The following is a 25,635-nucleotide window of genomic DNA, read 5'->3' as shown; positions in this document are numbered from 1 at the left end:
CTGTGCCTTTAAATATTTATGTATTTACACATTTATTACTATTTTGTTGAAATGTACTTGAGTAGACAAAATGATCAAAATGCCCATCCCTAGTAATGACACATTTATTGAAGAAATAAGTGCCATTTTATTTAGCTTTATGTGCTGACTTACATGCAACATGTAATATAATATTTACAGTTACCGCCTCAGAGACGCAGTATCTGAGCTGAAGCAGTAGGTGGCATCATTGCACTACCATTTGCACATTTTGCGCCGCTTCAAGAAGAATGGAAAACGCCTGTACACACGAGAGGCAGCAAGATCGCAAGCATAGCTTGCTGCTCACCACATACCATGTAAAAACACCCTTGCAGAAATAGGAATGCCTAATACGACCAAAAATAGAGCCATTCAGAGACCTCCAAAGATTAAATGCTTTATGAGTGAACTTGAATTAGGTTTGAGTTAGGGTTGACATAACATAATAAATACATACATTGTGTAACGTTTTACCTGGTCTTGCTTGTCTTTCTTGACCAAGGCTGGGAGTTTCCTAGCTATTGCCATGACAACAGCAGCAGCCTGGGGATGTGACAATAAGGGGAGGAGTCTGGAGATGAGACGTTTCCCCTTGCGCACAGACATGATCATTAAACAATGCTCATCACTCACTCTGCAGGAGGACAGACAGGAAACCAATTAAATGTTACACTGGGTCTTCACCTTGAGCATTTTGGTCTCCACTCTATCTAAATAAACTCTACATTGAAATAATTTACAATTTAGGTCTTGCTCACCGGTCGTCCCACTCTTTTTCTCTGAGGGAGTTGTAGAGTTGCAGTGTGTGGGTTTTATGCTGTTCTAGCAGGGCATCTCTTTGGTGCTCAGGGGTCTGCAAGAACTTCTTCTCAAAGTCTTGCACTTCTAGCAGTAGACTGTACATCTGCATAATAAAATATTTGCTTATATATATATATATATATAGTATAATATTTGCTAACAATACATATTATGTCATTTGAGACTGTCATTTGTACTAATCCTATCAGAATGAAAACACAAGGAGCGTTACAGTAGATAAAGATCTCTTACCTTCTCCACAGTGTAAAGGATTTGCCGCCTTTTATTCCACACCTGTTTCTCACGTTTCTCCTTCAATGTGACAGAAACAAGCAGTGACCACACGACATGTGACATGCTACATTTGACTATAATTTAAAGAAAAAGATCACAACAAACTAAAATTAAAAACAGACAGAACTGAACAAAGTTCACTTTATTATGGGAGATTTTGGACCTCACCACAACCCTATAAGAAAGTTACTTGCTAAAGTGTTATCTGTGCTTTAGTTGGCGTTAAGACAACCGACCTCATCATCACTGCGAGTGGTCACCACAGCATCAATCATTTTCCTTGGATTGTTCACACTGGAGACAGTGAGTTTTCCTAACGAGCCAGCAAATTGCACTGTGAAACACACACACCAACAGCATACAATGTATTAGACCATTTAAACAGGACATCATTTATGAGAAACTCTTTCCCATGAAATGCAAATCATTGTTTCCTATTACGAACAGTCATGAATCATACAGGATACATTTCTAATATGTTGCCTATTAAGCTACAAATTGCTGCCTGTAGCTATATTATACAACCCTACTTTCAAAAAAGTTGGGACAGTATGAATAATGCTAATAAAAACAAAAATAAGTGATTTGTAAATTATAAATCACCCTTTGCTACACTGAAAGGTCTACAACTACACATTATATGATGTTTTAACCTGTGAATTTTTTTTTATTTTTTATTTTTTTAATGTGCAGTCATTTCAAATCAGATGATTGCAACTCGCTCCAAAAATGTTGGGACAGTCGAGTGTTTACCACTGTGAAACATCACCATTTCTTCTAATAACACTCATTAAGCATTTGGGCACTGAAGACACAAGTTTGTAAGTTTGGAAAGTGGAATTTTCCCCCATTCATCCATTATGTAGGTCTTTAGCTGCACAATTTTACAGGGTCTTCGTTGCCAGATGGTGTGCTTCAACACATTCTCGATTGGAGACAGGTCAGGACTCTAGGCTGGCCAATCTAGCACCCGCACTCTCTGCTCACACAGCCATGCACTTGTAATCCAGGCAGTATGTGGTTTGAAGTTGTCCTGCTGGAAAATGCTGGGACGTCCCTGGAAAAGACAGCGCTGGATGGCAGTATATGTTGCTCCAAAATTTTTACATATCTGTCTGTATTAATGGTGCCCTCACAGATGTGCGAGTTACCCATGCCATGGGCACCGACACACCCCTGGCCCATACAGACACTGGCTTTTGGACCTGACGCTAATAACAGCTTGGATGTCCCGGAGAACACAATGGCTGTGTTTTTCCAAAACTTTTTGAAATGTGGACTCATCGGATCAAAAAACACAGTTCCACTGTTCTACTTTCCATCTAAGATGAGACCAGAGATGTCGGCAGCGCTTCTGGACAGTGTTGATGTATGGCTTCTCCTTTATGTAGTAAAGTCTTAACCTGCATCTGTGGATGCAGTGGTGAGTGGTGTTGACTAACAAAGGTTTACTAAAGTAATCCCAAGCCCATGTTCATGATATCCATTACAGATGAATGTATTTAAGACAGTGACGTCTGAGGGATCAGATATCATGTGCATTCAGAAAAGGTTTTCATCTTGACCTTTACGTGCCGAGATTTGACCAGATTCCTTGACTCTTTTAACTATATTGTGCACTGTAGAGGGTGAAATGCCCAAGATCCTTCCAATTTGTCTTTGGGGAACATTGTTCTCAAAATGCTGGATTATTTGCTGAAGCATCTGTTGGCAAATTGACAAGTCTTGAACGATCCTTGCTCTTGAAGGACTAGGCTGTTTTTGGAGGCTCCTTATACAGTATACACTACTATGACACAATTGCCTGACCTGTTTAACATCTCCTGTTTCCCATCGCCTTATTTCAACTCATCAAATTGGTATTAGTATCAACTTAACTTAAACTGCCCCTGTCTCAACTTTTTTGGAATGTGTTGCAATCTGATTTGAAAAGCAATAAAATTCACAAGGTAAAACAACATATAATATGCAGTTGTGGTGCTTTCAATATAGCAAAGGGTGAATATAATTAACAAATCACTCCTTTTTGTTTTTATTAGCATTTTTCATACTGTCCCAACTTTTTCGGAATTGGGGTTGTACACTACAAAGATCACTTACTGATGTAATCATCTGTGCAGAAGTGCATACATTTAAAGTCTTGAATAGTGCTATGCTGTAAGTATCTTTTAAGTTAGGACTACATTCTTATCATATTAACTGACATGAATGAGATTGGCTAGTGCCACTGTGCTGTGTGTGGTTTGTACCTGGGCGATAGGTGTGCTCCAGTTTGGCCACCTGAGGAGTGATGAGTTTGGTGGTGTGCTCCTTTCTGTTGTCTCTATCCCGTTCCTGACGCTTCTCCATCTTCTCATAGTAATTCTGCGAAGTAAGAATTGGTAAGAATCCTCAACCAGCAATAGCGATAGAAGCTACAGCCTCTTTAGATTCTTCTGCTCTAAACTGTCACTTATGTATTATATGTAATACTTTCAATAGACTCCATTCAGAGCTTGACAGCCCCAGTCCCCTTTTACTTCCATTAAATAGAAATGAAATAGCCAAAATATTTATTTAAAGTTATATGGGTTTGAAACGACATAATAGTGAGTATCATGTTTTGGCAAACTATCCCTTTCATTTCGAATGAGTAAGTGTAGAAGTGTCATTACCTGGTAATAGTAGTCATCCAGGTAAGGATCGGTGCTTTGAAGCTGCATCATTTGGATTCGAGCTACCCATTCTTTCTCTCTTTGAGTCATCAGATTACTGTACGGGTCTCTGTTTTTCCTTTCCCCAACACCTCTCCCTCCGACATGATCTCTGAGCATTTGAGTAACAGAGAGAAACATTTACATGTGGCATTTCAAAGTGGTGCTTTCTCCAGGCCATGCTGATGGTACTCACCCTGAGCCCCTGCTCTGCATCCTCTGGTTGAGCATCCTGCGGTGCTGAGGGTGGAGGTGGGTGGTGTTATGTCGGATAGGTGCGTGGCTGAGCAGTGGGCCGTGGAGACTCACTCTAGGGCCAGACTGCCCAAAGAACGGTCTAAAACCCCCAACACCTCCTTGTAATAATGGACCAGGACCGCGCTGGAACTGACCAACCAAAAGAGTGTAACATGAGATAACAGAATGAGCAATGAAAAGAGAGTTTGTCATATTTCTATGATTAAAGGCATGATGGAAAGTCCAGTATCACTCGTACTATACTGTAAATCCCACCACTGAATGGTTTATGCTATTGTTATTATGCAATTGAACACACTCCATTATTTCAAAAGTTTAATATTAATCTAATTATAAACAAATTAAATTAATAGCAGATTCCATTAAAATACTTCTCAATTAGGTAAACACAGTTTCATAAAGTAGTCATTACTTAATCATTAAAGGGTTAATCCATCACATTTCCCATCAAATGCAAATATGTGACACATTAACTCACCTGAGAGTTGAGCAGTTGTGCTCTCTGTATCTGAGAGAGAACAGGACCGACACCAGCAGGAAATGGAGAATGAGACAACTGTGAGTTCTGAGAAAACAGAAAAAAGGACAGAGTGAGCATCTTTTAAACCATAAAACCATTCAAAACAGGTATGTGGCCAGATTGTCTGCACTGACTGCTGAAAACAACTTCAGGATATGCAAATAGGCAATAACCAAATTTCTGTTTGCTGCATTACAGCGCCACCTTCAGGTTATTGAGGGTAACTTTAATAATGCAATTGGTAGTTCAGAATAATAGTGACTCCTAACAAAAACATCAAACCATGCAGGGTTCCCACACTTTTTTTTTTTTTTTTTTTTTAAACAATGAATTTCCATGACATTTTAATGACCTTTTCAGTCACTTGCGATTACTGAGGATTATTCATAAAATAAACAGTATAAAAACCATTCATTCAAATTCAGACTGATTCACTAAGTGAATCATTCAGACTAATTTGTGAATCACTTCGATCGATTCATTAAAAAGAAATATGAATATAAAAACATCTGGAAAAAACTATTTTAGAATTCACCGATATTGACCGTGGGAACCGTGACTATGAGAATGTGCCGATTACTGATTACATCCTCGGAATGGTAATCATCTGATTTTAAATCTATAGCCAGTTGATCCTTCATCATCATATACTTTTTACATATTGGCATACAACCATAAATATTAGCACTAGAGGTCGACCGATAGTGGAGTTTGACAATATGATAACTAAGGTAGAGGAAAAGGCTGATAACCGATTAATCAGCCGATAGTTTTTTAATTACTGCTCTTTTTCATTACTTTGATGGGCACAGACCCAAGGGTACAAAATGAGTAAAATCCTAGATGCAGTTTATTGTTCAAACTAAACAATTCAGATTCGGTTAATAATGTAAGACTTTTAACTATAAACAAGCCCGAAACACACTGGGGACTCTTATTTTGAGATGACGGAGACTTCATTACAATGCTCTATATTTAAGTATTTACCAAATTAAGCTTTTTATAGACTATCAACACCAGATGAAGGATTTTGCATGTATATCCAGTGCATTTTACCAGATAAGGTTCAATAAGGAATTGAGTTTTTTTAGTGTATTATTCACAAGATATGTGACAACGTATCAACGTATGTGCGTCAATTTAAAACACTTGATTATCTAATCAAAATAAAAAATGCATTGAACTGAGGATAAAAAGCAAAGGATGAATATTGTCAGATACAGCAAATTCCCATGAAGATTCATTTTATATTTTAATACTTAATATTAACAATGTCAGATTGTTTTTATTTCACCTCTGCCGCCGTTATACTGTAGAAACCTCCAGCGCGAGCCAAAGAGTAAAAAATAATAATAATTGTGACGATAACCAATAGTTCCAAAAAGCAACTAGGCACCGATTAATCGGTAAAACAGATATATCGGTATACCTCTAATCAGAACCCTAGAGTAGGGCTGGGTATTGATACAGACTTCCCGATTTGATTCCGATTCACAAGCTCTCGATTCGATTCCGATTTTGATTTGATATCGATTCATATGTGGTATATTTCAGTTATGATGTCACTTTTGCTTACACATGAAATAAATTCTCTCCCAGCTAATGCTGTTAATTATACAGGGGACCTTCTAACTAGGTACATTATGAAAATAAAAATGTATACATTTTTCATCATTTGTCACATTTTGGCTTTTTAAAAATTAACAAATCCATATATTAAATCAATAAATATATTTAACATTATTTTTGTTACATGTTTATTGTTTAATTGCATAATTTGTACTATTTATAAGTATCTACATTGATTTGTTGAACACGTGCTACTGTCAAAACCGGCATTTCTGTAAAGAGCGTCCGTAGATGAGCGCATTTTAATGAGAGGGACTCAAAAGGCTTTATCAGATCTGTGCAATGCGTGATTAGAATTAAATATTTCTTTTATTTCATTTTTTGACTGTAAAGAAAGGGTATTAAAAGAGACATTATTCAATGACAAATGGGTTTTCGACTTTTACTCTCAACATGCAATGAAATAATCTCGCTGCTAAATACTCCACCACTATACTACACAATTACTGGTGAATGAAATCTACACATTTACCAGCCAGTTGCCAAATATATACATTTTAGTTGCATAGCACAAAATTTGGTTGCTCTCATTCCTCTGATTTCCTCATTGTAGTGGAGGGTTGCGTATAAAAGATCGATCTTGGGATTTAAGAATCGATATCGAGATCGTTCAAATGAAGATCGTGATGCATCAAAGGAAATAAAGCGCAACAGTGCCCACCTACTCTTTCAGCCACCTTGGTTCCATTTATTTTTTCCATAGGGATTTCATAAAATCCTCCATATAAGAGTTCTAAGACATGAACCAAACCAGCCAGCAAGGGCATGAAGTTTGAGAGTGTTTGGAGACGGATTCAATTACAACATTCACAGTATGTCACGGGAGTTGACAGCGCTGCAGAGCTCATTTGGCTCTCTTTGTTTGCTGCAATAATGTCTTATTGGAGGATCTTTTGCATCACAATTCGCAGGTAGTGTAGTTATTCAGCACAAATTTCTTTAAAAAGCATGATTTAAGGGGGCCTGGGTAGCTCAGTGGTAAAATACGCTGGCTACAACCCCTGGAGTTCGCTAGTTCGCTAGTTCGAATCCCAGGGCGTGCTGAGTGACTCCAGCCAGGTCTCCTAAGCAACCAAATTGGCCCGGTTGCTAGGGAGGGTAGAGTCACATGGGGTAACCTCCTCGTGGTCGCTATAATGTGGTTTGTTCTCGGTGGGGCGCATGGTGAATTGAGCGTGGTCCACACGCGCTATGTCTCCGTGGCAACGCGCTCAACAAGCCACGTGATAAGATGCGCGGGTTGACTGTCTCAGACGCGGAGGCAACCGGGATTCGTCCTCCGCCACCCGGACTGAGGCGAATCACTATGCGACCACGAGGACTTAGAGCGCATTGGGAATTGGGCATTCCAAATTGGGAGAAAAAGGGGAAAAATCCCAAAAAAAAAAAAGAAGCATGATTTTTAAAAAAATGACATTTGATGACTTCTACCGAAGCATATACAATCAATTAACAACCTCATGCAACCCTACATACACACACATTTTGGCTTCACTAATACTTAAATTCATTGAGACCGACTGATCTCAGTTCAAAAGACTCTTTAGTGCTGTCACTAAAAGGTTAAACTTTCGAGGTCATGTGACAAAACAACATGGCGCCGATCACAGCGGAGATTGTCTTTGGGATAAACGCCAACCAAACTACATCTGGTTAGAAAAATAATTACGTTTTTATATTGAGTCAAAAGATCTATAGTTTCTAGTTTTCTCTGGTCTCTAGATTATCCAATATGCCACTTGTAAAATCTGAGCCATTTATGGTGAAACGCCACGCTGCTAAACACAATGTACACTTATGTACACTTTAGCACATTTTTCCTTAGAAATCCTATATTTACTGTGCATTATCACATTGAGAATCAACGGGTTCATCCAAAAGTTGAAAAATGTTGCTTTCAGAGGCTTTACATGGAGTTAGGAAGATGTATTCTGAACTGTTCTGAGACCAGTGTAGACAGACAGCACACTGGAGGTTAAGTCATTCACTAAATGGGGAGCAGGGGAGCATCCTCTAGCTCTCTACGCAGCTAAGTGCATTCAATCCAAACTTCCTATCAAAAGTTCAGTTTCAGGCTGCAGATGATGTTTGGATCACTCAACATGTTTGGCAGACATGGGACAATGTTAATCAGTACATAGATTCAGGATTTACAATGTATAATTTTATTTTAACATGGTTGTCAGTGATTGGATGATGCTGGACATTACTTTGAATCAGAATTATTTTTGCTAATTTCTGATGTAATGTCTGTAAAGTCTCAAAAACATGAATAACCAACACTCCTGGAAACAAACAATTTGATTAAAAAGGTATGACTTTCTATAGTTTGATATTATTTAAAATTTCACAACTTAGTCCAGCTGTCCACATATGTTGCTATCAAGTTTTAGGAAAACTATTTGCTCTAGAATTGTTTTTTTTTTTTGCATGTTTATTAGGTGATACGAGTTACAAAATCAAAAAGGGAAATGGAAAATGCACACAGCAGTGACACTGGGGTCTCAGGAGGTTAAATATTTATAAGCTATCCTTAACACTCAATTACCCTAAGATAAAAATTCATGGGATTTTTACTATTTTTCCAGAACCTGACGTTCTACTGAGAAGCTTTGAAAGATCAAGAAAACAGTCAGGAAGTCTGAAGGTGCACTCACAGCGATGCTTAGGAGATTGTTAGGGGACAGACGCTCGGGGAAGGGAGGAGGGTAGCGCAGCGGCACTGACGCTCTCACGTGAACTGCTGAAGGGTGATTGTTCTTAGAAGACACAGAGAGAGTACAACATACAGCCAATTAATCATCTCAATTCAAAAGTGATATGAATTGAAGGAAACAAGCGTGACAATTCTCTAACCTGATGATTGAAGACTTGACTCATGGGTTGTTTTGGTGGGGTTCCAATAGGCACAGCCCTTACAGGTGGACTTCCAATCACAGGTGAGCTGGATCGAGGTGGCGGAACCCTTTCGGAGAAATCCTGTCCCTCCTCTCTGCCGAGTGCAGGAGGCCGCTTTGGAAGCCCAACCTCTTTGATAATGGACAGAAGTGGACTGTCCTGAGAAGTAACACAAGAGTTTAGGTACCAAGTACAGAAAGACAATAATCCTTACACAACAATCTAAAAAAAAAAATGTTTTTACCTCTGTTTGATTGACCAGTCCAGAGTTAACACTAACAGGACTGAAGCCCATATTATTCTCCCAAATACTGTGAGAGTTTATCTATGAAACGTAGATTGGAAAGAGGGAGGAATAAAAGAGAAGTTTAAGGCAGCAAAAGAAATATCACAATTACAAATCTAATGCAATGTCAGTTAAGAAATTTCATAGACCTACAAACTCAGTTTTGGAGGTTTGCAAACAGTGCACAATGGATGCTTTTATATAGGGACTACAGTGGCAAGAAAAAGTATGTGAACCCTTTGGAATTAGCTGGTTTTCTGCATTAATTGGTCACAAAATGTGATCTCATTAGGGGTTTAAACGTTTAACCGACTGACCAGTATTAACAATTTGTTCGACTAATACCATCGGTTAAAAAATAAACAATAGGTTGAATAAAGAAACAACAGAAAGGTAATTTGATGGGATAATCAATTAGGGCATGATTTGTACATATGTTATGTACACAGGAAGGTGCTGTTAACAAGTAAACCACTGTCTTCCTCTCGGTCTGACAAACAAGTGGTTCTCAACCCTGTTCCTTGAGGCCCCCCAACATTACACATTTTGGATAGCTCCCTATTCAAACACACCTGATTCAACTCATCAGCTCATTAGTGGAGACTCCAAGACCTGCGCTGTGTCCGAAATTGCCCCCTATCCACCACTCGTTCTCTACATCCGGCATTTTTACCCACAATGCACTTTAATTTTGAGTGAACATCAGATGTACACTCAACGACCGTTTATTGCCCATAATCCACCACAGGGAGGACTGACAAGCCCGGAGAGAGAGAGAGAGCACGAGCGAGCGAGAGATGCCAGTTTACAGCTTCCTTCATTCCTGCAATGTTTTATTTCATGCTGACTGTATTGTTTTACTGTTCGAAAAATATTACTTGATTAAAATAACAAAATATAGTGAGCCAAAATCATACAGATACATTTTAAAATGCATAATTTATTTATATAGAAGATGTTATGATGTGGAGTTTTATTTTGCCATTAAGCCAAATCATTATTTCTTCACAAAATAATTTACTGAGGTGATATTATTGTAACTCAGGAGACTGCACACAGTGTCAATGACAATTTAGTGGATGATTCAAATATTCGGTGTAGGTTATGATAACTTTAGTGCTGTTTTATGGTCGCATGAGGCCGCTATGTTCCCATGGTTTTCTCATCTCTACACCCAGAAACGCTACCCAGGTTGGATCGGAGTTTAAAGATACTAAAACATAATAAAAAAATACAATAATGTAAGCATTACTAATTTTATTAAACGTATGTAGTTTTAATTCAATCGTTATTAACATTTATAAAAAACAAACAGACAAACAGAATGAAAATGGATTGTGTTAATATACCATCTTATTTAAGAATAACAAGTATTAATATAGCTGCAAGTAGCAATGATGGGCCCAAGCACAACTGGTCAATTTCCACCTGGTGGCTATTTTAAAGTCTGTTGTAAGAGCCACACTTCCTGCTGCCAGGTGGTGGCGCTATGACTATGACCCAAAATAGTCAAATCCATGTGATTAGCCCCAAAACTAAACATACATCTCAATTCTGATCTAAATCACACATTGCACACGGAAGATACGAGACATTTCCTGTTTCCCATTTTTCGCCATTAATTTAATGCCTTGCCATTGCAACACCATTTGATATATCAAAATCTGTTCGCAATTTAGCATCTTCAGTGTCTTGGTATAATGTTATCTAAATGTGGAGGATCACCTAGGAGGAGTATTTAAAAGTTCAGAGACTGCAATATTCAAAAATTCCAAAATGGCTGACTTTCTGTTGGACGGACCTAATGACTATAATTATGAAAGTTGTCCGGCTTGATGAGAACTAAATATGTACCAATTTTGGTGACTGTAGGTGAAAATGGGGGTGCTACAGAGGCCGTCTTACACACCCATTTTAAAGGGGGCACTACAGAGCCCCCACCCAAACCACACATGCCCATGCCTGAACTTTTGCCCAGACCTAATGGCCAATGAAAAATGTGCAAAATTTCATGAAATTTCAAGCATATAAAGTGCCTCAAAAACAAAATAGGAAGAAAGGAATAATAACAATTAATGCATTGCCGTGGCAACAGTATTTAAGATATCAAATATCCCTTGACAATTTTACATCAGCAGTGTCTTGACATTATTCTAAAGAATGTTGAAGCAATTTGTGTAAAAACAAGAGGGCTATTTCAAAGTCTGTTAAAAATGCCATACTTCCTGCTGCCAGTTGGTGGCGCTATGACCACGACCCATTATAGCCACATCAATGTGATCAGCACTCATTACCAAACATACAGCTGAATTTATCAAAAAAAATCACACAATGCACACTAAAGATATAAGACTGTTTTCCATTTTCGCCATAAATTTATTGCTTCACCATTCAAAATATCAAAAATCCATTCGCAATTTAGCATCTACAATGTCTTGGCATGATGTTGCACAAATTTGGTGCCAGTCACATGAATCCCCTAGGAGCAGTATATAAAAGTTCAGAGCCTGCGATTTTCCAACAATCCAAAATGGCCGACTTCCTGTTGGGCAGCGCTAATGACTGTGATTATGAAAGTTGTTCGACTTTATGAGAACTATATATGTCCCATATATATTGAGCCATAACAATAATCCTTAGAAGAACAATAGGGCCTTCACACTTTCAGTGCTTGGGCACTAATAATAATAATAATCCTTAGAACAACAATAGGGCCTCTGACTTTCAGTGCTTGGGCCATAATAATAATAATCCTTTGAAGAACAATAGGGCCTCCGCACTTTCAGTGATTCACTCCTTGCTGATACAGAGCACTCACTACCATTGACTACATAGGAAATAGTGAATGAGTGAATGATTTCGGACACAGCGCTGATTTGGGTGTGTCAGAAAAGGGAGATATACAAAATGTGCAGTGTTGGGAGGCCTCCAGGAACAGGGTTGAGAACCACTGTGATAGACAAGGAAATACACTGCCTGGCCAGTTGCATACTCTTTAATATTTAGTTGGACCGCCCTAAGCTTTGCTTATGGCATGCATTCGTCGAGGCATTGTTTCGACAAACTTATGCAACGTCACAACATTTATTTCCGTCCAGAGTTGCATACATTTTTGGCCGAGATCTTGTATTGATGGCGGGGGAGTCGAACCACTCTGTTAAGCTTTCTCCAGCACATCCCAAAGACTTTCAATACGGTTAAGGTCAGGACTCTGTGGTGGCCAATTCATGTGTGAAAATGATTCCTCATGCTCCCTGAACCACTCTTTCACAATTTTATGCCAATGAATCTTGGCATTGTCGCCCTGGAATATGCCCGTGCCGTCAGGGAAGAAAAAAAAATAGATTGATGGGATAACCTGGTCATTCAGTACATTCAGGTCGTCAGCTGATTTCATTTTATTGCCACATAACGTTGCTGAGCCTAGACCTGACCAAATGAAGCAACCCCAGATCATAACACTGTCTCCAGAGGCTTGTACAGTGGGCACTATACATGACGGGTGCGTCGCTTCATGTGGTTCCCTTCTTACCCTAACACACCCATTGCTTTGGAAAAGGGTAAATCTGGACTCTTCAGACCACATGACCTTTTTACATTGCTCCACAGTCCAATCTTTATGCTCCCTAGCAAATTGAAGTTGTTTTTTCGATTAGCCTCACAAACAAGTTGCTTTCTTTTGGCCACAGAGCTGTTTAGTCCCAATCCTCGAACTCAAAAGTTCCTGTTGCATTGTGCATGTGGAAATGCTTTTACTTTCACTAATAAACATAGCCGTGAGTTATATTGTAGATTTCTTACAATGTGAAAAAACATTTTAGTGATCTCCGATCACATTTGTTCAAAAAAATGTCTGACCACATTTCTTCTGCGAAGCTGATGGTTCACCACTATTCTTCCAGGTTTTAATAATGTGTTGGACAGATCTTAACCCAATTCCAGTGATTTCAGCAATCTCCTTTGTTGTTTCCTTTGCTTGATGCAGGCCAATAATTTGCCCTTCTGAAACACAGTAACATCTTTTACACAACCACAGGATACGTCTTCCAACATGGTTGTTTAAGAAATGAGAAGCTACACACGGCATCAGTTTGGGTTAAAAGAATTGTTGCCAGCTGAAACATATTCATCACTGCAATAATGACCCAATCATAGGCTCTTAAGTATCTGCTTATTTAAATCCAAACGGCAACTTTTTTTTGGCCAGGCAGTGTATGAAGCATGTGGCACACTATGGGACCATTTCGTCCGTGAAGACGACATGTTCCGATGCAAACAGGAGTTTAGTAATAGCACAAGTACAATGCGGTACCATTTAAAAAAACAAACATCTGCAAGCCTCGACATCTAAGCGCATATTTTTACAGCCCTAGTTGCACAGGAGACAGGAGTGTGATGCGCAGCGGGACATCAGTGCTTTCGGAGCGGGTTTCAGTCACCGTGTTTATCATCAACCAGCTGTGTACCATACTGACCTCTGCTCATGTAAATATATGTTGATTTTTCTAAACATAAATGATTAGGATTACCCAGCAGCATAGTTTCTGGGTAGGCGAAGACTGTTTATTCTTCCATTATACTGTTTAAGTTATCAACTCACAGGATAATTTGGCGTGCGAGCGATCCATTCAAAATTTGTTTGTTACCAAATATAAGAAGGAAATATAAGCATGTTCATTCAAATGCTGATGCAATAACTATTGGTAAATATGCACAACTGTCATGCGAGTTTGTTTCAGCCAGTATACAGCTTTGTCATGTCTGTTTGGTTTGATTCATGGCTTATCGGTTAACTGGTTAATAACTGGTTAAAACTCGTGTTTGTTAAAAAAAAAATTACCAAAATTTGCATCCCTAGATCTCATCTGGGATGACGGCAGCTTTGTCAGGCCACAGAGGATGCTTACAGAAGTGGGGATAAAATCATGTATAAACAGGCCAAAATCACACTTATAAAAGGAGATTAGAGCGGCTAAAAGAAGCTACTCTAAAAAGCTGGAAAACAAGTTTTCAGCTAATGACCCTGCATCAGTGTGGAGTGATCTGAAAGACATTATCAACTATAAGACACCATCCTCAAACACTGTAGGGCAAGGGTGTCAAACTCGGTTCCTGGAGGGCCACAGTCCAGCAGAGTTTAGCTCCAACCCTAATTAAACACACCTGAAGCAGCTAATCAAGTTCTTCAGGAGGCATTTTGGAGCAGGGCTGGAACTAAACTCTGCAGGGCTGCGGCCCCTCAGGAACTGAGTTTGACACCCCTGCTCTAGGGAATCAACAACTGGCTGACGACCTGAATGTGTTTTACTGTAGATTTGAAAAGCCCAGTCTCACACACCACATCTGCTCTGACCTTCACACAAACACCAACACCTCTTGCAACCCCCCTCGTCCCCCCTCCTGCTACTCAACCTGCACTTAAGATCTGTGAATAGGATGTGTGCCTGGTCTTCCGGAAACAGAAGACAAGGAAAGCACATGGCCCAGATGGTGTTTCACCCACTTGTCTAAAAGCCTGTGCTAACCAGCAGGCCTCTAACTTGACACAGATCTTCAACACATCACTGGAGCACTGTGAAGTTCCCAGCTGCTTCAAATGCTCTACCATCATCCCTGTCCCAAAGAAACCCAAGATTGCAGGACTTAATGTCTACAGACCTGTCGCCTTGATGTCTGCGGTCATGAAGTCATTTGAGAGACTGGTGTTGGCCCACCTGAAGAACGTCACTGGACCCTTTCTGGATCCCCTGCACTTTGCCTATCGTGCAAACAGGTCGGTGGATGATGCAGTCAATATGGGACTGCATTAAATACTGCAACATCTAGACAAACCAGGGACTTATGCAAGGATCCTATTTGTGGACTTCAGTTCGGCTTTCAACACCATAATTCCTGCTCTCCTATGGAATAAATTAACCCAGCTCTCGGTTCCCACTTCTATCTGTCAGTGGATAACCAGCATTCTGACAGATAGGCAGCAGTTAGTGAGACTGGGGAAATTCACTTCCAGCACATGTACAATCAGCACTGGTGCCCACCAGGGATATGTGCTCTCCCCACTACTCTTCTCCCTGTACACAAATGACTGCACCGCCAAGGACCACTCTGTCAAGCTCCTGAAGTTTGCAGATGACACTACTGTCATCGGTCTCATCCAAGATGATGACGAGTCTGCTTGCAGTAGGGAGGTTGAACGGCTGGCTGTCTGGTGCAGTCAAAACAACCTGGAGCTGAACATGCTCAAAACAGTGGAGATGATAGTGGAATTTAGGAGGAACACCCCAGCATCGACCCCGCTCACCATTCTAAACAGTACTGTGGCATCAGTGGAGTCATTCAGGTTGCTGGGCACTACCATCTCACAGGACCTGAAGTGGGAGACCTACAAAGGCCCAGCAGAGGTTGTACTTCCTTCGACAGCTGAGAAAGTTCAACCTGCCACAGGCGCTGCTGATACAGTTGTACTCAGCGGTCATTGAGTCCGTCCTCTGCACTTCTATAACTGTCTGGTATGGTTCAGCTACCAAGTCAGATATCAGAAGACTTCAAAGGATAGTCTGGAATGTTGAACGGATTATTGGTTCTCACCTTCCCACCCTCCAAGAACCGTACACCTCCAGAGAAAGGAAAAGGGCTGGAAAAATCACTTTGGACCCCATTCACCCAGCACACTATCTTTTTGAACTGTCGGTGCAACAGAACACTAGGCACCAGAACAGTCAGGCACAAGAACAGTTTCTTCCCTTAGGCCATTCACCTTATGAACAGTTAAAACTGCCCCCAATACTCTCCACTGTGGCAAAACAATCATGTTCATATTCAACTATTCATTCATATCTGCAATATACATTACACCTTACACATAACTGTCAATCGTTATATAACATATTTGAACAACATTATTGCCCTAATGTATTTTCCTCTATATATTTATCTGTTGTATCTTATTTAATTGTTTACGTATATATGTTTATATGTATATTTCAAATGTTTCTATGTTGTATATGTATAATTTTTGTATTCTCTTAGCACCGGAAGCTTCTGTCACCATGACAAATTCCTTGTGTGTGAAAGCATACATGGCAAAAAAGCTCATTCTGAATCTGATCTTCATTAAAATCACAAGTATAGAAAAAGCACAATGTGCTTAAACAACACAAACAATTATAATCTTTCATGTCTTTGTTGAACACATCCCATTAAACAGTCACAGTGCTGTGGAAAACTCAGTGAACATTTGGATTTAATAACTGGTTGATGGCAGCAATAACCTCAACCAAGCATTTCTCCGGTAGCTGAGGATTAGACCTGCACAATGTTCAGAAGGAATTATGGACCATTCTTCATTACAGAATTGCTTCAGCTCAGCCATTTTCTTAGGATGTCTGGTGTGAACGGCTCTCGAGGTCATTCAACAGCATCTCTATTGGGTTAAGGTCTGGGCTCTGACTGGGTTCCAATTCCAGTTCCAATGATTTCTTCAAGTCTTAAGCTGTCACTCTAGGGTTCTTTTTTTACCTAATTGAGCATTCTTTGAGTCATCCTGGTTGGACGGCCACTTCTAGGAAGAGTAGCCACAGTACTAAACCATCTCCAATTTGTCTAACTGTGGACAGGTGAATATCTAAGCTCTTCGAGATAACTTTGCAACCCTTTCCAGCTTTATGCAAAGCAAAAATTCTTGATTGTAGGTCTTCTGAGATCTCATTTTTGCAAGGCATGTTCCACGTCAGCACATGCTTCTTGTGAATAACAACCGCAAAATGTTTGAGTGCTTTTTATAATTCAAAGTAGTTCTAACCCACACCTCCAATCTTGTTTCATTAACTGGATGCCAGGTTTGCCAACTTCTGACTTTAATTAGCTTTTGTTGACATCATTAGACAAGGGGTTCACTTATTTTTCCACAACACTGTGAATGTTTAATGGGATGTGTTCAATAAAGACATGAAAGATTATAATCGTTTGTCTATACTTGTGACTTTGATGAAGATGAGATCACATTTTATGACCAATTAATGCAGAAACCCAGCTAATTCCAAAGTGTTCGCATACTTTTTCTTGCCACTGTACATACTTTTTTTTTTATACTAAACTGTATTAGACTATATCATGTAACTATTGGCATTATATCAGCTGGGTAATGGGGTTTGTTTGTACACTTCTCCTTAATACGAGCCAAACAAACCTGTGAGAGAGAAGCCGACCCCCTGTGCAGGAGCTTCTGCTGTCTTTGGTAGCTCAACAGTAGAGAAGACTGTCCAGCTAATGCAGATGGATGAGTCTGGCTGGACAGCATTAGAGGGAGGTGAGATCTGTCCGAGCTGGCAGTGCCCACTACAGCAATGGCGGGATCCGAGCCCAGGATGAGGCGAGTCAGCGACTCTGCTAGGTCACCTCCCGCCTGCTCATCTATATCAGAGTGAAGGCGGGAGGAAGAGGCAGGTGGTAGAAGGGCTGAAGTGTGGGCAGTGCTGTCAGCAGAGGTGGAGGTGGTGTCTCCGGCTTCTGCCGGGCCGTCTCGCACAAGTTCGTCAAGTTCTGCGAGGCGGGCATGCTCCTCCTGCCAATCATCATCTAGGGATAAAGATTATTGTAATGAGATGTTGTTATAATCCAATAGTTTAGGTCTCTTTTCTAAAACCTAGAAAGCTGACTTAAAATTTTAGACATTTTAATGCACATACATTTGTAATGTTAGCTAATGAGCACAGGTTATGAATAGAAACGCCTCTGCAATCTTACCAATTGCCCCCGCACCGAAAGTGTCATCGTTGAACTGGTCAATTTCATCTTCTTCCTCTACCAACCCTTCCTCCTCCAGGGTGCAGTCCTCGTTTAAGGACTACAAAACAGCACAGAAGACATAATTTGCACAAAAAAAGGGTAAATTTGCAATATACACTGGCGGCCAAAAGTTTGGAATAATGTACAGATTTTGCTCTTATGGAAAGAAGTTGGTACTTTTATGCACCAAAGTGGCATTCAGCTGATCACAATGTATAGTCAGGACATTAATAACGTGAACAATTACTATTACAATTTGAAAAAAAAAAAAAAGTTCAGAACTTTTTAAACTACTTCAGAGTTGACGTGCAGCAATGACAGCTTTGCAGATCCTTGGCATTCTAGCTGTCAGTTTGTCCAGATACTCAGGTGACATTTCACCCCACACTTCCTGTAGCACTTGTCATTGATGTGACTGTCTTGTCAGGCACTTCTCACGCACCTTACTGTCTAGCTGATCCCACAAAATCTCAATGGGGTTAAGATCCATAACACTCTTTTCCAATTATCTGTTGTCTAATGTCTGTGTTTCTTTGCCCACTCTAACCTTTTCTTTTTGTTTTTCTGTTTCAAAAGTGGCTTTTTCTTTGCAATTCTTCCCATAAGGCCTGCACCCCTGAGTCTTCTCTTTACTGTTGTACATGAAACTGGTGTTGAGCGGGTAGAATTCAATGAAGCTGTCAGCTGAGGACATGTGAGGTGTCTATTTCTCAAACTAGAGACTCTGATGTACTTATCCTCTTGTTTAGTTGTACATCTGGCCTTCCACATCTCTTTCTGTCCTTGTTAGAGCCAGTTGTCCTTTGTCTTTGAAGACTGTAGTGTACACCTTTGTATGAAATCTTCAGTTTTTTTGGCAATTTCAAGCATTGTATAGACTTCATTCCAGGGGTGTAAAGTAACGAATTACAAATACTCAAGTTACTGTAATTAAGTTGTTTTTCCCAGGAATTGTACTTTAAGTAGTTTAAAAATTTTGTACATTTTAAGTGCCGTAACTGTACTTTTAATGCGCTATTTTCCCACCGTCTGTGATTGCTACTTCCCTGTTCTGATTTTATTTTTATCTATCAACATGATTGGCTAGGGAGAGTCTTGCGACTCCCGTCAAATCAAATCACAAGTAAAAAAACTTGAATGGCAGCTGTAGATCTGGCACCAACTGTTCTGGATGTGGAAGATGCCTCAAACACATTTTCAACACCTAAACACCACGGCCGCACCTGAAAGGTATTTTCGCAGTGAAAAAGGCCAATTGCTTGACTGTGTCATGTGAGTTTAACTTGCTCAAGCCAGATATCAGCATTAATCCTGCCTCTAATTTGAAGAAACATACTGTATCAAGGTAAATTTAATATTTCTGCTTACTAGATTCTGTCTATAATGTAGCCTGTAATTTAGCTTTCTATCACTGAGATTATTGGGTTGATGTGAGAGATTAAGGCAATGCTATCAATAGGGCTGGGCGATAAAACAATCTTGATGTTTATCAAAAAAAACAAAACAAAAAAAGTCCTCGATATCGATGATAACTTTTGAGTAATTTTCTATACTTAGCCTACGTTCTACATCTAGACCAGTGGTGTTCATTACATCATTCGCGACAGCGAGACAACCACTGGTTGGTTGATCTAGGTAAAATTAAAAATATTGACTTTTTATTTCCAGGCGTCTGTAGCTGCATGCTGTTTGATTGACAGGCGGCTAATGTTTGTGTGCTAATGCGAGTACGCGCCTAAATGGTCAAATACACTTTATAATTCCGCCAATGCCCATCTTGGTGAGGCATTAATGTAAACGCAGTCGGTTTGGTCTAAAGTGAACGTAAACAGTTGGACAAAAAGCGCATTTGCATTAAAATGTACTTGAAGTGTATATGTAACTGAATTGCGCACTGTCTAGTAGGCTATGTCATATAAAGGCTATTAATCAAACAATAACAAGGAAACAAGAAAACCACTCACTACTTTTGGCTGAATAAATTGAGTAGCTTTAAAAGTATAAATGTAATAGAATAAAACAGTGACATTTTTAATGATAATATTTTTAAATAATATTGTGATGTAGAGCATGTATTAATTTGTATAATAAATTACCAGGAAAGTAGATGATAAATGTATTTATAATTATGCTTAGCCTTTATCAAGTTTTTCCTAATGCCTGATAGAAAAGTATCAACATCTGTAGTGCAATACTTCAGGCAGAACATTCCACCGGTCACAAACTTCAGAAAATTGTGCATCATGCATTAGAATGAGAACACAACTATTGCTGGGCTTAAAAGATACAAGAACTAAATGTGGAACACTGTATCTCAAAAGGAGGACAATGTGGCCCCCCATGTGCTACTTAAAGAAATAGTTCACTCAAACATGAAAATGTTCTCATCATTTACTCACCCTCATGCCATCCCAGATGTCCATGACTTACTTTCTTCAGCAGAACACAAATTAAGATTTTTAGAAGAATATTTCAGCTCTGTAGGTCCATGCAATACAAGTGATACCAAGATGTTGACACTCCAAAAAGCACATAAATGCAGCACAAAAGTAATCCATACGACTCCAGTGGTTAAATTCATGTCTTCAGAAGTCATATGATAGGTGTGGGTGAGGAAAAAGATCAATATTTAAGTCCATTTTTGCTATAAATTCTTCTCCCTGCCCAGTAAATGGCGATATGCATGAAGAATGTGAATCACCAAAAACAAAAGAAGAAAGTGAAAGTTAAGTGGAGATTGACTGAGCAGGGAGGAGAATTTATAGTAAAAATTGACTTAAATATTGATCTGTTTCTCACCCAACCTATCATATCTCTTCTGAAGACATGGATTTAACCACTGGAGTCACATGGATTAAGCTACTTTTATGCTGACTTATGTGATTTTTGGAGCTTCAAACTTTTGGCACCCATTCACTTGCATTGTATGGACCAAAAGAGCTGAAATATTCTTCTAAATATCTTAACTTGTGTTCTGCTGAAGAATAAGTCATACACATTCGAGATGGCATAAGGGTGACTAAATGATGAGAGAATTTTCATTTTTGTGTGAATTATTTCTTTGAAACCCGATGTGGCCCCTCTACCAAACAACTGCTCTACCACCGCCTCTATTGTGCGAGACATGATGCGCCAAGTGACCCTGCTTTTTTAGTGTTTTTTTGCATTCCTTGCATTGTTCTGAACATGTTTTATGCACAACAGTAACTCTCTCTGTCGGCATTAAGGGAAATTTAGACATTACACTTATGTGATTACACTGATTTTAATGTAATTGTTTCATACATCATGATATAAAATGGGGAACATTGTATTGAAAATAACATTTTCATCTTTTCATTTCTGTAATCATGTCGCCCTTTTATTTTTTCCATTAGAATCATGTAGTGTTTACAGTATCATAGATAAGTGATGTATTTTAAAAGTTGTCAATCACAAACACCTATAAAATACCTATATTCTTTATTCTTTCTGGCAAACAGTCATAAAAGGGAATGTAAATTTCGGTATGTGTGCTACATTTTCAAATTGCAGCATAGTTTTTATTATAAAGGGGCACAGCTGTCGCAACTCCGTACTTAATACTCACTACTCATGAATACTTTTAAATGAGCTACTCTTTTACTCTTACTTGAGTAGTTTTTAGGACAGGTACTTTTACTCAACTCAAACTAAGTTTTTTTAAGAAGTAACAGTACTTTTACTCGAGTACTGTTTTTCAATACTCTTTCCACCCCTGCTTCATTCCTCAAAACAATGATTGACTGACAAGTTTCTAGAGAAAGCTGTTTTTTTTTTTTTTTACCTAATATTGACCTTAAGACATGCCAGTCTATTGCATACAGCAGCAACTCAAACACAAAGACAATGTTAAGCTTCGTTTAACGAACGAAATATCTTTCAGCTGTGTTTGATATGATGGCAAGTGATTTTCTAGTAGCAAATGATCAATTTAGCATGATTACTCAAGGATAAGGTGTTGGAGTGATGGCTGCTGTCTAGATTTGATCAAAAATGACTTTTTTTAAATAGTGATGGTGCTGTTTTTTACATCAGTAATGTCCTGATTATACTTTGTGATCAGCTGAATGCCACTTTGGTGAATTAAAGTACCAATTTCCTTCCGAAACAGCAAAATCTGTACATTATTCCAAACTTTTGGCCGACAGTGCATGTCATAGAAAAGTGAGGTTCATTGGGATGCTTGTACACACACTCCGAACCAACATACAGCAGATGAGTGTATTTACCTGATTTATTTCATTCATTTAATTCCACTGATTACTAAAAACATTGTCACGTATTAACAACACATTTCCAGTATTGATCATATAAACTAAAAATGTCGGTAACCGCATTCTGGCCAGCAAATATCCCCACTCTTACGAGACGAAATGAAATAATAACGCAAAACTGAAAATAAAACTGATCGGTTTGCATTGCTCTAGTATTAGACGTGCTAGCACGGCCTCGCTAACATGCTAACAAGGCCAAAGGTTTAATATCTCACATCTGGGCGACGCTAAACCAAAAACACCAGGTATTTGTTGGTTACCCGAGATTTCATCAGGAAATGACGCATTTGAACATTATTCGGTATAAACATCAGCTGAAAGACTGACGGTCAGGCCTAAACAAACAATTTGAGCTTGCTAACAGTTATAACGAAAAACAAAGCTCTGTATTACCCTCAAAAACCTAATGTACACCTTTTAAACGGCACTTCCCGCACTACTTTAGTTTGTACTACAGTGAACTGAACACTAGCGGTTTAAAGAAAGGTAATATTTACCTGAAAACTGAACATGTGTGTGTGTTTTTAAAATGATCTCGCTCGATTCTGTTGCGCGCGCTTGACACGCACCAGATTCCTCACGCGCGAGATTAATGAGATGACACGCGGCGTGAGTTCAGTCGAGCCCCATTTCCGTCTCCATTTACCATTTATGATAATAGTATGTTTTATTGAACATGTGATTTATTTAACCCTTGTGCGTCAATTTAGAAAAGTTACTCAGAGGTCCTTATAGGACAAAAATGTCCGCGTCAAAAAAACTGCAATAATAATATTATATATTAATATTATTTTCACTTTCAGTGAGTTAATTTTTTTAACCAACATCATTCCTGATCATAACTACCAAATATTCATTCATTTTCAGGATTTTAACCCTTTAAATGCCAGTTTGTTTATATAATGCCACTGTTGTTTTTATGAAAACAAAAACAATTTTTTATTATTATTATTATTTTCCATATTCTAAATGCTATGGGGATTTCTTGGTAAACAGGAATTTTTTTTGGGGGGGGGGGGGATTATCACAGTCTGGGATATGTCAGTGATTAGCAACAACATTGATTTTGATGCATTATTATTTTTTGTGCAGTGTCAGATTTAAAAAAAGAAAACACACACACACACACACATACTCAGGACCTTAGAGCAGGGGCGCCTGCAGGATTTAATCTGAGGGTATGCATAGAAATCGGCCTAATAAAGCTTATATATAGGGGGGTTCGGGGGCATGCTCCCCCGTGGGATTTTTTTTTTTTTTTTGTGTGTGTGTGTCCAAAAAACATCACCAAAGCATTCAGTTCTGGTGACTTTGAGATAAGTATTTGTTTTATTTTCTTGAGGATGAGTAGCATTCATGTAACTGTTGGCTAAAGCATTTCTTCCAGTAACCCTTCAGACAGACACATTTTCACGCTAAAAAAAGCAAAATGCACCACAACGAATAGAGCAGAACGCAGTGTCTCGAGACGTGTTTTTATCAGTTGAAGTTCTTTTAACTTGACACAGCATCTAAAAATGCAGCGCTCACGTGAGAGATGCTAAAAACACAGTGAAATGTGACACAGTTTTCAAAAGACATCTATCTAGCGAATGTTTATATGGAAAACGATTGAAAAACAGCACGAGCGGATGCAAAAACACGTTCAGTTTGAACAGCCCCTTGTTCACATGACACAGCACTAGCTCAAGTTTCTCAAAGCTACCTCTCAAAAAGACAGACTTTTGTTTCAGCTGATTGTTGGAACATTTCCACTATGGAGCGCTGTTTGTTCTGTGTATTCGTAAATATCCCGATACTGTTTTACTGTGTGAGAAACCGCTCCAAATGATTCAGTGAGAGAGCGCTCTGAACGAACTGTACTGAATCACAAATCGATTCAGACTGTTTTGCAAGCCTTTTTGGCCAATTCACTGAAAAGGCAAGAACTAGCATTTGGGCATTGCTAGTTCTTTTAACCAGCCAACAGAAATACACATTTCATGATTGATGAAATATTCTGAGAGTAAATATTTCTCAGGGCAGTCGGAGCACTCATGGTACGCACAGTGCGTACGGCCGTACAGATGCAGGCGCCTTAGAGGACAAAAATGTCCACGTCAAAAACTGCCATAAAAATATTATATATTAATATTATTTTCCACTTTCACTGATTTAGATTTTTTAACCATCATCAGTCTTTTTTAGATTTTTTATCTGATTTATTTGACAATAAAAAGTTAAATTAATCACAACCCAAACTGTCAAGGATAACACAATAAAGTTAAAAAAAGTATTTCCATTGTGGTCCTTGATATTACATAATATAGATGACATTCCTGGCGACAGGTACACCGGCAGTGATAGTACTACTTCACATACAATGTCCACACCTACAATACAATATCACAATTATACATATACTCATTATTAAAAAATATAATTCATCAGTAAGTCAATTTAACTAGAAAAAAAAAAAGAAAGTATTTTAACTTTCAGACTAAAACCAACTATATTTGTTATACACTTATTATGTATAGGTTACTTATTCCACTCCTGTGCTCCTGAGTATTCAAAAGACCTCTGGCCATACGTGGTTTTAAAACGACAAAGTAAGATCCATAATACTCTGCCTGGTATTGTAACAATGTTTTTCACTTATCCATGAAAAATAAGTACTCAAATAAGCTGGAGCTCTTTTGTTGATTATTCTATGTACCATATTAAGTTTAAGGTGAACTGCTCTACATTCAATTGGCAGCCAACCAAGATGTCTAAAATGGGTTTCATCCACACGAGTAAAACGCTGAATCCCTAAAACTAATCTAATTTATTTATTTTGAGATGCTTGTAACCTTCCCATCCACATCCGAGACAAATCAGACATCCATGAAATACAAGCATAGTCAAAATAACATTGCACTAAACACGATGCAAGTAATCTTAAGCATTCTCTTTCTAGAAATTCAACATGTCTAGCAAGAAATTTGATCCTGGCATTAACCTTGCCTAGAACTTTCAAGGCTATACTAGCGCCACTTAGGCTATTGTCAAGAACGCAACCAAGATAACTAAGAAGTGGTAAAAGTTTGTTTTCTGAGAGCCAGTCTCTTACCTTACTGAGTTCCTTACCTCATTTCTCCTGTATTTTACAAGCATCCTTACCTGAAACCA

The 25,635-nt window shown here is 38.8% G+C and overlaps 1 protein-coding gene across 3 annotated transcripts in view; it reads right to left on the bottom strand.

The window, feature by feature from the left end:
- patl1 (PAT1 homolog 1, processing body mRNA decay factor) overlaps positions 1-25,635 on the bottom strand; it is a 32,184-nt gene extending 6,549 nt beyond the window's left edge. Inside the window, exons 1-14 of one of the 3 annotated variants that reach the window (XM_051703519.1) lie at positions 25,594-25,635; positions 18,146-18,245; positions 17,589-17,977; positions 9,359-9,439; positions 9,073-9,273; positions 8,874-8,975; positions 4,546-4,632; positions 4,006-4,196; positions 3,771-3,921; positions 3,366-3,480; positions 1,353-1,450; positions 1,075-1,134; positions 780-925; positions 496-655 (exon numbers count right to left, since the gene is read on the bottom strand). In XM_051703519.1, the coding sequence (XP_051559479.1) occupies positions 496-655; positions 780-925; positions 1,075-1,134; positions 1,353-1,450; positions 3,366-3,480; positions 3,771-3,921; positions 4,006-4,196; positions 4,546-4,632; positions 8,874-8,975; positions 9,073-9,273; positions 9,359-9,439; positions 17,589-17,977; positions 18,146-18,245; positions 25,594-25,620 (1,908 nt within the window). In that variant the 5' untranslated portion in view covers positions 25,621-25,635. Of the gene's footprint in view, positions 1-495; positions 656-779; positions 926-1,074; positions 1,135-1,352; positions 1,451-3,365; positions 3,481-3,770; positions 3,922-4,005; positions 4,197-4,545; positions 4,633-8,873; positions 8,976-9,072; positions 9,274-9,358; positions 9,440-17,588; positions 17,978-18,145; positions 18,246-22,437; positions 22,471-22,979; positions 23,118-25,593 lie in introns of those variants that run through there. The other 2 variants (XM_051703521.1, XM_051703520.1) reach the window with 2 other exon arrangements.

Source organism: Myxocyprinus asiaticus, chromosome 7, assembly GCF_019703515.2.
Source record: "Myxocyprinus asiaticus isolate MX2 ecotype Aquarium Trade chromosome 7, UBuf_Myxa_2, whole genome shotgun sequence".
Classification (NCBI taxonomy): Eukaryota; Metazoa; Chordata; class Actinopteri; order Cypriniformes; family Catostomidae; genus Myxocyprinus; species Myxocyprinus asiaticus.
Note: the sequence above shows the minus strand (reverse complement) of the source record. Positions and strands in the feature narration are given on the sequence as shown.